The sequence below is a fragment of the Nelumbo lutea genome, chromosome 2 (assembly GCF_056320005.1).
Source record: "Nelumbo lutea isolate HS-2025 chromosome 2, American lotus-T2T, whole genome shotgun sequence".
In the NCBI taxonomy this organism is placed as follows: Eukaryota; Viridiplantae; Streptophyta; class Magnoliopsida; order Proteales; family Nelumbonaceae; genus Nelumbo; species Nelumbo lutea.
In genome coordinates this window covers 92,559,719-92,573,255 of record NC_142685.1, presented here as the reverse complement: position 1 = coordinate 92,573,255, position 13,537 = coordinate 92,559,719, and the positions used below count along the sequence as shown (strand labels likewise).

Genomic DNA, 13,537 nt, shown 5'->3' with positions numbered 1-13,537 from the left:
CCCACCCCCTGGCCATGCCAAGGCATCAGCAAAAGCATTTGCTGTTCTCGTAACCCACTGACATTGGATTTCTAGCCCTCTAGTTAGCCACTTAATCTCCCTCCTCTCATTAGCAAATTTCCAAAGTCCACTCTTTCTCTGTAGCCAGCTTAACACCAGCTTTGAATCCCCTTCAACAACTAACTTTTGTATATTCAATTCCTTAGTCTTATCACCACCAGTACAGCATAGATTTCAGCTTTAAGAGTGTCCCCAACCCCAATGGGACCTGAATACATTGCAAGCACCCTCCCATCCTCATCTCTGAAGACCCCTCATACTCTTGACGGACCTGGATTTCCTTCACTACTATCATCAAAGTTTAGCTTTGTAAAGCCACAGGCTGTGGTGACCACAAAGGACAAACAGAAGAGCGAGCATGAGGAGAATTTGCCACCTCCATCCAGCTATTCAGCAACATGTCTATAGAAACATCAACAAACAGGTCCAAGGATTTAAGCCCGTGCACCACCCTAACTGTTGTTACTTCAACAAGGCTTTCTTTACCTCATTCATTTTCAAAAAAGATTTTGGCATTCCTTTCCTCCCATAGGGTCCAGCAAATAGCAACCCTCACAGATCTCCACATAACCCTTTCCCTTTTTTTAGGCCATTGAATGAATGAAGAGCTATTTCTTTGGAGTAAGTCACATGTATTACACCTTTCCAGGAAAACCTTCCCAACAAAAGGCACCAATCCTTGGAGGAATCAGCTCACCCTAGACATCAATAAATGGAAATTTTTGTGCAAAATCATTGGTCGAAGGCAAGAGGGATTTAAAGAAGGAAGCACAAGAGAAGGTCCCAGAGGGAGCTAGGGTCATTAGTCTTTTATCCCTCTCAGAGGGGTCCAACACCACTCCATTCAAGATCTGAACCAGCTTCAAGGCATCTTCAACCTCTACATCCCTTAGGCCTCTTCTAAACCCCAAATCCCAATCAAACCCAAAGTTAGACTAAGAAAGAACTAGAAAACTAGACACAACCTTGCCTTTATACCTGGAGAGGGAAAACAAGGAGGGGAATTGGTCCTTCAAAGGTACCTAAATGTGCTCCCAAAATTTTACCTGATTTCCAGAGCAGAGGTCATAAAATTTTACCTGATTTCCAGAGCAGAGGTCATACCTGATGTGCTGTAAAAAAGAAGGAAGAATGGCATGTCTTGATTTCCAAGGAGAGGCACCATTAGACCTTACCAAAGTTGCAGAGTCCCAACCATCATTTGCCTGACCATGAATACTCAGAATTACCCTAATCCACAACTTATTCCTCTCACCTTCCAACCTCCACAGCCATTTCCCCAACAAAGCTTCATTTTTCTTCCAAATGTTACCTAATGCTAACCCTCCATCAGCCCTACTTTTAGAAACCAAATCCCAATTCACCCTATGATCCTTCCTGTGCTCCCCTGGTTCCCACAAAAAGTCCCTCATCAACTTCTCCAAAACCCTACTTATCTTCACTGAGATCCTAAAAACTAATAAGTAATACACAGGCAAACTAACCAATGTAGACTTAATCAATCGCCACGAACTTGGTTTGGCCGGTTTAATAGTTTAGTGCAAGTGGTGATGAATAGTTTAGTTCACTGAGATCCTAAAAACTAATAAGTAATACACACCTCATCTAGAAAGATTGTTATGACAGTGTATGTTGACAATATTGTCTTCACAAGTGGTGATGAATAGGGAATTATTGAACTGAAACGCTTTCTTGCGACAACATATTCAAATTAAGGGATCTAGGCTCCTTAAAATATTTCTTGGGTATTGAAGACATCTGCTCAAAGTGGGGAATCTCCCTATGTTTTAGATTTGTTGGATGAGATGAAGCTGTTGGGCGCCAAACCAATAAGACACCTATAGATCCCAATTGGCCGGAGGGTGCTATTGAGTGATCTTGGAAGTCTGCTGAGCCAGTCTATGCAGAATCCCACTACTATTCACTAGAAAGGTACTGCAAGTATTGAGACACCTGAAAAATGCTCAAGGCCATGGTCTATTGTTAAGAAAGGGGAAGAGTTGTCCCTAAAAGGGTATTCAGATGCAAATTAGGCAGGGTCCTCAATGGACAAGAAGTCTACTACAAGGTACTATACCTTCTTGTGTGGGAATCTAGTCACTTGGAAAAGTAAAATGTAGAGTGTAGACTGTGTAGTTGCCAAGAGAAGTGTTGAAGCTGAATACATGGCAATGGTACACATTACTTGTGAATTGGTATGGTTGGAATAACTTGATTCTTCTCTTCTGAAACCCTTTTTCACTTCCTTTTCTCTTCCTCTGTTCTTTTCTTTCTCTCTTAACTGATCTTTTCTTCTATTGTTTTTGCACCTTTTTGTTCTCCTTCCTAACTCTTCTTTCTAAAGTAAATACCTTGACCCAGAAAAAAGTACCAGAAACATCCATTGAACCTGAATGATATGATATAGTCAACCCGGAAGAAATTTTTCAGCTTTCCCAGGTTCCAACTTCCAATAACCAAAAAGCCTGAAGTTGCTCATGGAGACATAAGCATAAAATACACTACAATAAATGTCTATGAATTAAAAAATTACTCTTAACACTGTTTTAAAAATGAAAAGAAAATTCGAATATATATATATATATATATATATATAAGCGAATCTAAATTCTGGAAAAAAAATCTCAAAAAAGACTATCAGATAAATTGTTTAGAAGTTATAGCCTTGTACCAGTCTTGCAATAAGCTAAATTACTAAACACTCTCCATTATGGTATTGTCACTAAACCTCAAGGACATCATGGTGGAAGGAGACTACAGCACAACTGTGTATTGTTCATCAGATGGTAATCGAGGCCCATGGAGATATAGGAACATTTTAAGAGACACAAGGAGAATGCTAGAGGAGTTGAGAGCTCAAATACAGTGGATCCCAAGGGGAGGAAACAACCTAGTGGATATATTAGCTAAACAAGAGGCAAATAGGTCAAACATGTTCTAGGGGTCATTAATAGAGGTCCAACAAAATGCTACACAAAACAGCGAGTGCAATGGGGTTGGTAGCAAGGTATAGTGGATCTACTAAGCTAAAGGAGAATGCTAAAAGAGCTAAGAGCTCAAACACGGTGGATTCCAAGGGAAGGAAACAATCTGGTGGATACATTTGCTAAACAAGAGGCAAACAGGTCAAACACGTTCGGCCAGTCACTAATGGAGGTCCAGAAAAATGCTACATAAAACAAAGGGGCACAGGGTTGGTAGTTGGGGCTACCTGGATCTTGTAAGCTTGAATTTTTTTTTATAAATAATCTCGTAAGTTTGATGTTGTACATATAACATTCAAGGTTTAAAATATATATATGTTAATGGAAATGTCGTTTACCCAAATATAGGACATGTTGGAAATATCATATGGAAATATTGTAAACATTATAGACATTGTGAAAATGTTATGAAATATGTGGAAATCAGTGTTTTAAAAGCACAAGGCGCAGGGGTCCATTTGCGCCTGAGGCACAAGGCGCAAGGCAAGGCGCACACCTTTTTAAGCAAGGCGCAAAAATAAAAGAAAAATGCTAAAAAATCAAAAAAATGCAAAAAAAATCAAAATATTATTAAAATAATATTAATAAAAATATAAACTTAAATTTTAAAATACGTTCGGCCAGTCACTAATGGAGGTCCAGAAAAATGCTACATAAAACAAAGGGGCACAGGGTTGGTAGTTGGGGCTACCTGGATCTTGTAAGCTTGAATTTTTTTTTTATAAATAATCTTGTAAGTTTGATGTTGTACATATAACATTCAAGGTTTAAAATATATATATGTTAATGGAAATGTCGTTTACCCAAATATAGGACATGTTGGAAATATTGTAAACATTATAGACATTGTGAAAATGTTATGAAATATGTGGAAATCAGTGTTTTAAAAGCATAAGGCGCAGGGGTCCATTTGCGCCTGAGGCACAAGGCGCAAGGCAAGGCGCACACCTTTTTAAGCAAGGCGCAAAAATAAAAGAAAAATGCTAAAAAATGCAAAAAAAAATCAAAATATTATTAAAATAATATTAATAAAAATATAAACTTAAATTTTAAAATAAATGTTTTAAAAAAACCTATTATCTAAAATTAAAATACATAAACATAACATGTAAAGCATACTCAAATGAGAATTTAAAAATAAAATCAAACAAATAAAACATTTTCAAGCATATAAAACCCATAATCTCTTTTTTTCTCAATTGCATTACTTCAAGTAGTTAAGGTGATGTAAAAATATTACATTCCTAATTCTATGAGCCACCTTTGTGCCACGCCCCTCGAGGCAAAACCAAACAAGTCTATGTTAGGGTCTTAAATTCTTAATTCTCACACAAAAAATAATGTTTTTATGGTTTTAATTGCTTTTTAAAAAGATATTTTATTAGGATGAATGAATGAACAATATTACCAAATAGGGGGGTTCTCGAAGCTTCGGTGTGAGAATTAAGAATTTAAGACCCTAACATGAATTTGTTTGGGTTTGCCTCAAGGGTTGTGGCACAGGGGTTCGGGGGCAAAGCCCCTACCCCAGCCGCTAGACTCAAAAAAAGCAAAAAAGTGTCAAATTTTCAAAAGACGCACGCCTGGGCTGAGGGTTGTACCTAGGACCTAAGTGAGGCGCCTACCATAGAATGCGCCTCGTTTGTAAAATGATTAAAGAAGCATGAATACACATTTCTAGACTATTAACTTCCATGAGAAATATCTTTTTGTTCTAATAAATAATTAGAGTTAAATCATATAAACAATACAAACCATTTAATATTTTTATTATTAAGAAAACTATTTTATTTACCATTTTATTCTGATAAGTAATTAGTTTAAGCAATATTTTATTATTATAAAAAACATCTCACTATTTTTCATTTTTATGAATATTTTATCTCAAATATTTTCTTATTATTTATTCAATTTTATTGCTTTTATAATGAGGGTCTATGATATTACCATATAAACTATTTATTAAGTCATATAAAACAAATAATGTTTTTATTATTATAAAAACATTGTATTTATGCTTTTTATTTTATTTTAAATAGTTAGTTTAATCATTTGTTTTTTACTTTTATTTTTATGGATATTTTATGTTTTATCTTAAATATTAATTTTCTTATTATTTATTCATTCTGATTGGCTTTTATAATGAGGTTCTACAATATTACTATTAGCCCTCATATACTATAATAAGACTAGAATAATATATTAGAGATTCATTTTATAAATTTTCTTTTAGGAGGTCTATATAGTATTACAATAAACCCTATTGCATTGTAACATACTTATGGTAATGTTTTAAAGATTCCATTTAAATGCTTGCTATAGTAATGGTCTATACACCTTATATAGACCATCATGTAATGTACCATGTCTTTAATAACAAAAACTTAAACATTTAGACTTACAGGCTCATTGGTCATTTGAACCCTCAGCCTAAATTTCCAAGGCTCTACAAAGACACAAAGATGCAGTGCAAACTGCGATAACTGTGCGAGGATTTCAGGAAGCCAAAGCCGAAAACAAAGAAATAGAAGAGGAAGATGAAGACAGACATTCTCCTCGACCTCGAGCCCTCAATTCCTCATCTTCTATTTTTTTTCTCCCCTTATTTCTCATGGTTATTCACTGTGATAGGGAAATAGAGATAGTATTGCATGCCTGAATCAAGATGAGAACAATTTCTTCAGGGTTTTAGATGTCTAGTATCCTACTTATTGTTCCAAGAAAGTCTTTCAGAGCAAGACCAAGGGTAGAAGCCACTCTTGTGCCTGTTTGAGCCTAAAGTTGTAGTTCTTCCAGCTCCAGGTAAGTGAACTGAAAACCCCTTCTTTTTTCCCCATTTAATCTCTCTCTTTCTCCTTTTGTTTGAGATGAAATTTGGTTCTGTCTTTACTTCAAATATATGCCAAGTTGTCAACATTTGGATGAAATATTTTGAAATATTATACTTTTTTATGTTTTTAATGGCATAGATGATATTTACCAAAATGGTCAAAATATCAACCAATATTTTGTATTTTAATTTAAGTGAGAGTTCATGTTGGTAGGTCTCAACACCGACATATGTCGAGCAACATTACCAAAATGTCTAAACACTAAGCATCATATATATGGTATATTAAGTATTCAGTGAGCTGTTGCAAGTTGAAGGGGCTGGCAGACCAAAAAGGACATTGTTGTAGTAAGAAATGATTCAAGCACTCATAATTTAGCAATGGATATGGCACTATATAGAACAGAATGACAAAACAAGATTCATGTAGTCGATCCATATAATTGGGACAAGGCTTTTTTTTTTGATAAATATAATTGAGACAAGGCTTAGAAGATGATGATGCTGATGTTGTATTCAACATCAAATTCAAGGTTATTTCTTCAAATAATACAAAGCAACAAAACAGGTGAGCACACCCCACAAAATGAGCCTTGCCTAAGAGCATATACAGGCTTTTTAAAGCACTGCTATAACGAACAAAAACAGTCAATAAAAATATCCAGTCATCAAAATGAATTTTACATGGAACAACCCATACAGCTAACCCTGTCCAAAACCATTTATAAAATCTCTATACATTTCCTTTGGTATGTATTTGTTCCTTCTTTTGTTTCTTAAATGATAATGTATAGTATTGCATTAGCTACAAATTTTGTATGATAGATACATCAACCCATATACACCAGTAGACTGTGTACTGAAAATAAGTAATATACAAATATTGAGAACTCCTTTATTGTCTCAGAAATTTTACTGAAAAAGTTTCTTTTTTTTGTTGATAAATTACTGAAAAAGGTTTTCTTTCCCAAGAAAAGAAGCATAAGGTGGCCTATGGCCCCCTGAATAAGCTATTGATTCCTGACCATGAACACAACATGCCCTGTGTTTTCCTAGCCACCATATCTTCTGATTCCATTTTATTCTTAAATAGTCAGGCATTCCTTTCACACCAAATGGCAAACTATCTGCAAACGGAGAAAGCTCCCATATACTAGTACCCCTTTTTTTCTTAAACCTCTCAACAACTGTGTAAAAATGCTTCAGGACAACAGCCTGTCACTCCAAATCCAAATATACCCCTTACCCACATCCAAAGATACTCTACCAAGCTACCATGCAAGAAAACATGGTTAACCAATTACCCACAACCATTATGCTGCACACATGTCGTGCTGTCCACCACCACCACCCTCTGCATGTTTTCTTTTGTCAGGCTTTTTTACAATGGTTAATCATACAACAAAAGCCATCTTCAAGGGAGATGCAGAGTATCACATTTTGGATACCTGGAAGTTGGTAATACCTTGTGTAATTACTTTATTGTAAAATATCTTATTCCATTTGGCATATATCTTTAGTCAGACACTTTTTTTACTGTGTATGTTCACTCCCATGCTTGTTTTGTGCATTTGGTGTTCTGTATGTGTTGGCAGATGGGCTTTGGACACAGGCAAGGGTGAGCATGTTATAAATGTAGTAGCTACAATGTCAACATATCTTACTTATCAAAAAAAAAAATGCCAGCATACCTTGTGACTACCACCAACAACAACAAATGGGACAGCATGTCTTTGAGCTGCAAGTGCAACCATATTCAATCCAACAGGCGCTATAACCCCGCCATTGGCCATGATAGCATGAGCTCCAATTATTACCTATTACAATTTCAAGTTAAAGCAGAAAAAAAAAGATGTCCTAAGAAACCAACCTAATAGTTTTTGGTAATGCAAGAAACCTAATAATAATAAAAGAAAAAGGAGGTAAAATCAAAGTGATTGTCTACCATATTCACACGAGAAATCATGGCAAAAACTGCAGAATCAGTAATGACAGTGGTCTGTAAGCCTCTTGCAACCAACTCTTTTGCAAGAACATGCCCCTGGTACCTATATGATTCAAGTAATAACAAAGCGGGTTGAGTTACAAAGAGAAAACAGGAAAATCCCAAATGGAGGATGCTTATACCATTGTCTTGTGACAAAAAGCTAGCACTGTACAAACAGCAAACCTTGGAGCACCCTCTGCAACAAATACACGGAATGATCGCTTTTTCTCCTTCGCAGCACAAAGGAACTCCATCACTGTTCTTGAGCGGCCTAAAGTTAATATTACCTCACTGGAAAACATAATTAAATGGTTACAGGCAATGTATTAAGCAAATGAGGTGGACTTTAAAGAAAACATCCAAATTCAAATGCATAAAAAACATCTAATGGGGTGTTCAGCTTCAGCAAGCCAATCAGTTCATACTGCTGCCTTCATTAAATGGGACACAAGCCTCTTCGCAAGAAATGGTTTAAAAAGTTGGCAGATAACCTAGCCAAGCAAGGGGTACATAGAGCACATGTTTTGGGCTCAATTGTAATTTGTATTGGGACAGCTCCTAAGGATGGTTTCTTTCACAACTTCTTGTTGCAATCCTGATTTCTTCTAATTAATGAAATCTTTTTCTGTATTTCTGATCAAAAAAAAAGAAAAACATTTTCCGAAAACATGTTAGTATATGATAAATTTCTTGTCTTGCACACTTTTCAATGCTGCATCCGCATCATGTGGAAGAAAGAGTTTTTACTTATTGAAGGCTATCTTTCTCAGTTTTAAAATACTGGTGTTTCTTCAAAAAGTGAAAACAAGGTCAGCAAATGAGTTTCCACATTTTCCTGGCATGGCATTCACAAAATATATATATATATATATATATATATATATATATATACAAAGAAAACTAAACAAACTAACTTGCTGATTACCCCCTCTAGTGTGTATGTATACATTTTCTTTTTTGATAATTTGTGTGTAGACATCCAATATGTATCTATATCTATACTACTATTAATGTGGGAATGAGGTCTAGATTCTGGAATTTTTCTTGACTAAAACAGCCCGTTTTTTTACTTTGATCTCTCTTTATTATGAGAGCAAAAAAGGTACTTTGAACTACTGCATATATTAATTCATCTATTCCCTCTCATTAAGTCCTATGTTAAGGTATTAACTCCCATTACCTCTCATTAAATCATATATTTAAGGTTCTTAAATAAATGAGCTTTGTGGACTTTTTCTTGACCAAAACACCCCTACTTTTGAATTTGGTCCAACTTTAACTAAGAGGGCAAAAAATGTAATTTATACTATACTTTCACTTCATTCAATTCCCTCTTACTAAGGTGTTAACTCCAATTCTCTCTCATAGATCTTTTATTTAAGGTATTTTTGTTTTTCACCAATAAATTATATTAATTATATATGTATCCAATAATTTCAATAACATAAAACTTATGCACTCAAAACTGACATGAAAATTAAGCCATTCTTCTGTTTGGGTGGTGGATAAGTAGTTCAACCATCCAGGTCAAATGGGTCAACCAATGGTCTCATAGTTAAATAATAAAATTTTCAAAATAAATATAATAAAAATATAAAATTACAAAAAAATGAAAAATTCTGGGCATATTCCAATATTATATATCTATCATATTAAACAAAAATAAGTATGATAAATAAGAAGTATTTTAATTAATGAAATACAAAATTTAAAACAGACCTAGAAATGAAACTACTTTCCTATTCAAGTAGTGGGTCAATGGTCCAACTCTTCAAATTAAATGAGACCCATGATGTCATAATTAAATAATAAAATTTTAAAAATAGAAGCACAAAACATAGTAAAAGATATAGGAATTTTGTATAAAACATTTGGGTACATCTCTAACAGTATGTATTCATCATATTAACCAAAAATAAGTGTGATAAATAAGTCATTTTTTGGGTCATTTACTAGAACATGCCTTATAGTTTCACGGATTTACTTAAACCTATCCTATAGTTTTATTTTAATAAAACATCCCCTATAGTTTGCAACTTATTTAATTTATTGACCTTTCATTAAAAATTATCTGTTTTGCCATATGAAAATAGAAACATGATCACCTAAACAAAGTGGAAATGTTCAAAGGCATGGGCCCATGGTTGTTTATTCCAAAAGTATCCCTAACACTTTTTTCGTGTAGAGAACAAAATTTACCAACTAGAGCCAAATAGAGTGGTTGCTCATGTCTTACTAGGGGCAAAAATGGTATTTTTATTTTTATTTTCTTTTGATTAAATTTATTTGAATAGATGTTAGGGTCAAAACTGTCATTTTCCACTTTCATCTAATGAAAGGTCAATTAAGTAAATTGATTGTGAACTATAGGGGATGTTTTAGTAAAACACTGACTATAAAGTAGGTTTTAGTAAATCCATGAAACTATAGGGGGTGTTTTAGAAAATGACCCTTATTTTAGGAAAATTGTCTAAAACTCACCGAGTTTTTAACATCTCACCACAACTTTTCAAAATGTCTAAAACTCACCATGTCAGTAAGTTTTTATTTTCCAAAACTCACCTTCTGTTAGTGCACCGTTAATGCTTCTTAACAGAGGTGTCCATGTCAGCATAAATAACAATTTTCATGACCGAATTGCCCTTGAATGGTGAGTTAGAGGAAAAATGGTCTTTTTCAGTTTTCAATTTTTTTTTTGCATTTTTAGTGTTTTGTTATAATTTCCAATATTTTTTATAATTTCTGTTTTTTTACATTTTTCTATTTCTACCATCTATAAAATTTCCTGTATTTTTTTATTTATTTGCAATTTCTGTGTTTTTCTATAATTTTTGGTGTTTTTTCTACATTTTTTATTTTCTGATTTTGTTTTTCAATTTCTATAGTTTCTAAGATTTGAAAATAATTTTTTATTTTGTTGGCAATTTCTATAATTTTTTATATTTTTGTAATTTCTATGTTTTTATGTATTTTATATTTGAAAATATTTTTTGAACTTTTTCCTTGTTTCATGTCTAAATATTAAAATGGTAATATATTAGCACCCGTTAGTCTGTTTACCGTCAAGTTAGTGATATGGTGAGTTTTAGACATTTTGAAAAGTTGTGGTGAGTTTAAGAGAAATGCTGAAAACTCATGGTGAGTTTTAGACAATTTCCCTTATTTTTATTAATGATGGAAATAGAATAAAAAATTAAACTAACTCAAAACGTAAAACTGCTTTTCCATCTAATTGGTGGTCAATGGTCCACAGGGGTGCGAATTGGGCAAGCTTAACTCAAGCCCAAAATGACCTAGTCTGCAAAATTTTAGATTGGCTGGCTTGGTTTCAGTCCAGGCTAGGTGTTTGCCCAAAAGTTTGGGCTCTTCTATTTTCAGGTTATAGACATGATTTTTTTATATAAATGCATACATATATTATACACATACATTTATGTCATGTTTTATTATGGGCTGATTAACCAACCTGAACCTGAGCCTGAGCCTAACCCAAGTTCAAATTTTGGTGCAAGTTGTCCCAGGTTGAACATATTAGACTTTACCCTAGGCTCAAGTTGTAGGCCCAATGCATAGGATTGGGCCTGGGCTGAGCTAAAAGCCTAAAACACGACCCAACATGACTGACTGTTTGACTCACACCCTAACAGTCCAGCAGTTGAGTAAAATGAACAAACAAATGATGCCATAATTAAAAAATAAAAAAAATAGATAGAAATACAAAATTATAAAAATAGAAAATTTATGTAAAATTTTGACATCTCAAATATTATAAATTTATCATACTAAACAAAGATAAGTGTGAAACAAGAACTTAATAATTAATTATGAAATGGAATAGATTTTTTTTTGATAAACGAGATTAGGTTTTATGAATTCTGAAGGATATAATCATTACAACCATCTATTAGAGAGGCACGAGATGCTACCTCTCTATAAACAAAACAGAACAGAAAATATTACAAGTGAGCCCAGAACAAAGATTGTCTATTCACCCCTTGCTTGGCTAGAGTATCAGCTAACTCATTTGTCGATCTCCTCACCCATTGTATCCCCAAGTTCATATTCTTGGTGATCCATAAAAACTTTTTTATCTCATCCCTATAGCACAATATTACAGATTCTGGATCGTTTAACGAACCCACCACCAATTTTAGTCCCCTTCAATCACCAAATTGATTATGTTCGGTTCATTAGCAATTTGTGCTCCTTGTAAGGCTGCCTTGAGAGAGTACCCGATCCCCACTGGGCCAGAAAACAAAGCTATCAGTTTGCCTTCCATGTCTCTCACAACCCATCCTATAGAAAATTTAAGATTGTATCTTCTTTCAAGTCAAATCACATGATGTCATAATTATATAATAAAAACTTCAAAAATAGATAGAAATAAAAAATACAGAAAATACAAAAATTTGTCAAAAAAGTAAACATGCACATCTCTAATATTATATATTTATCATATTAAACAAAAATAAATATGACAAGAAGTATTTTTATTAACAATGGAAATGAAATACAAAATTTAAATCTACCAGCACACCATATTTTTTTATGAATAAAACGAACTTCTATTAATCTTCAAGAAAAGACTTTACAAGCATCCCTTTGATAGGCACGAGATGCTACCTCTCTATAAAAAGCAAAGAAAAGATACGACTGAGCCCAAAACAATAAATCCCTATTCACCCCTGCTCAGCCAATGCATCTGCCATCCCATTTGCAAATCTCCTCACCCAATGTATCCTGATATTCATGTTCCTAGTAAGCCACTTAAATTTCTTCATTTCATTACTGTAGCACCAGATTATACAGTCTAGGTCCTTTAAACACCCACCCAACCACCGCTTTTAAATCCCCTTCTATCACCACATCTGCTAAATGTAACTCATTGGCAATCTGCACCCCTTCTAACTGATTATCTTCATTCTTCCTGTCTCTTTTTCCCCTTCTTCCTATTCTATCTATTCCTCTGATTTCCCCCTCCTCTCACTGAATTCCATATCTCCCTCCACATCTCTTCTCACTCTCTCCACTTCACTCAGCTTTCTCTTCCCGATCATCCCATCCTCCTTATTTTTTCTTAAATAAGTTTTTAATTCATTTGGGTTTTTTAGTAAAGTGGTTAACTAGTAATATGAGATTTGAGGTAAAATGGGTAAGCAGGTCAGCTAATACTATGGCTGATTCTTTGGCCAAACAGGGGGTTTCCAGGGAGGATGTTTTTTGTGCTACATTGTAACTTGTTATAGTATATTGGAAAGCTGTACTTAACTAGCTTGGAGAGGTTGCATCTCGTGCCTCTCCTTGGGGACATTGTACTATTTACCATTGCTGATTAATAAAGTTCTTTCAATTATCAAAAAAAAGTCATTTGGGTTTTTTTTATAAGTTTTAAGTCATTTGGATTTTGCAATCTGCACCCAAGTTTTTCCACAAATTCATCCACTGAATCACTCAACTCAGAGATATTTTCTCTCAAACTTGAATCACCCAAGTATTCCCTGAATTTTTCTACCAGGGGATCTAAAACTTCTCTCCTCCTTGAGTCATCTAAATCTTCTCCAAGATTCATTATAGGAGTTTCAGAACTAGTCCCACCCTCTCGCTCCTTATTACTACTTTCCTTCTCAAGTTCATCTATTTTTAGGTCCTCAAATAAACTTTCAAACATTTCCCAAA

The 13,537-nt window shown here is 34.2% G+C and overlaps 1 protein-coding gene across 7 annotated transcripts in view; it reads right to left on the bottom strand.

The window, feature by feature from the left end:
• LOC148871976 (NagB/RpiA/CoA transferase-like superfamily protein) overlaps positions 1-13,537 on the bottom strand; it is a 42,117-nt gene that overhangs the window by 18,322 nt on the left and 10,258 nt on the right. For all 7 annotated transcript variants that reach the window (XM_088970799.1, XM_088970798.1, XM_088970802.1 and 4 more), the window contains 3 exons: positions 8,045-8,152; positions 7,820-7,922; positions 7,566-7,691 (listed from right to left, as the gene is read on the bottom strand). In XM_088970799.1, the coding sequence (XP_088826925.1) occupies positions 7,566-7,691; positions 7,820-7,922; positions 8,045-8,152 (337 nt within the window). The remainder of the gene's footprint in view (positions 1-7,565; positions 7,692-7,819; positions 7,923-8,044; positions 8,153-13,537) is intronic.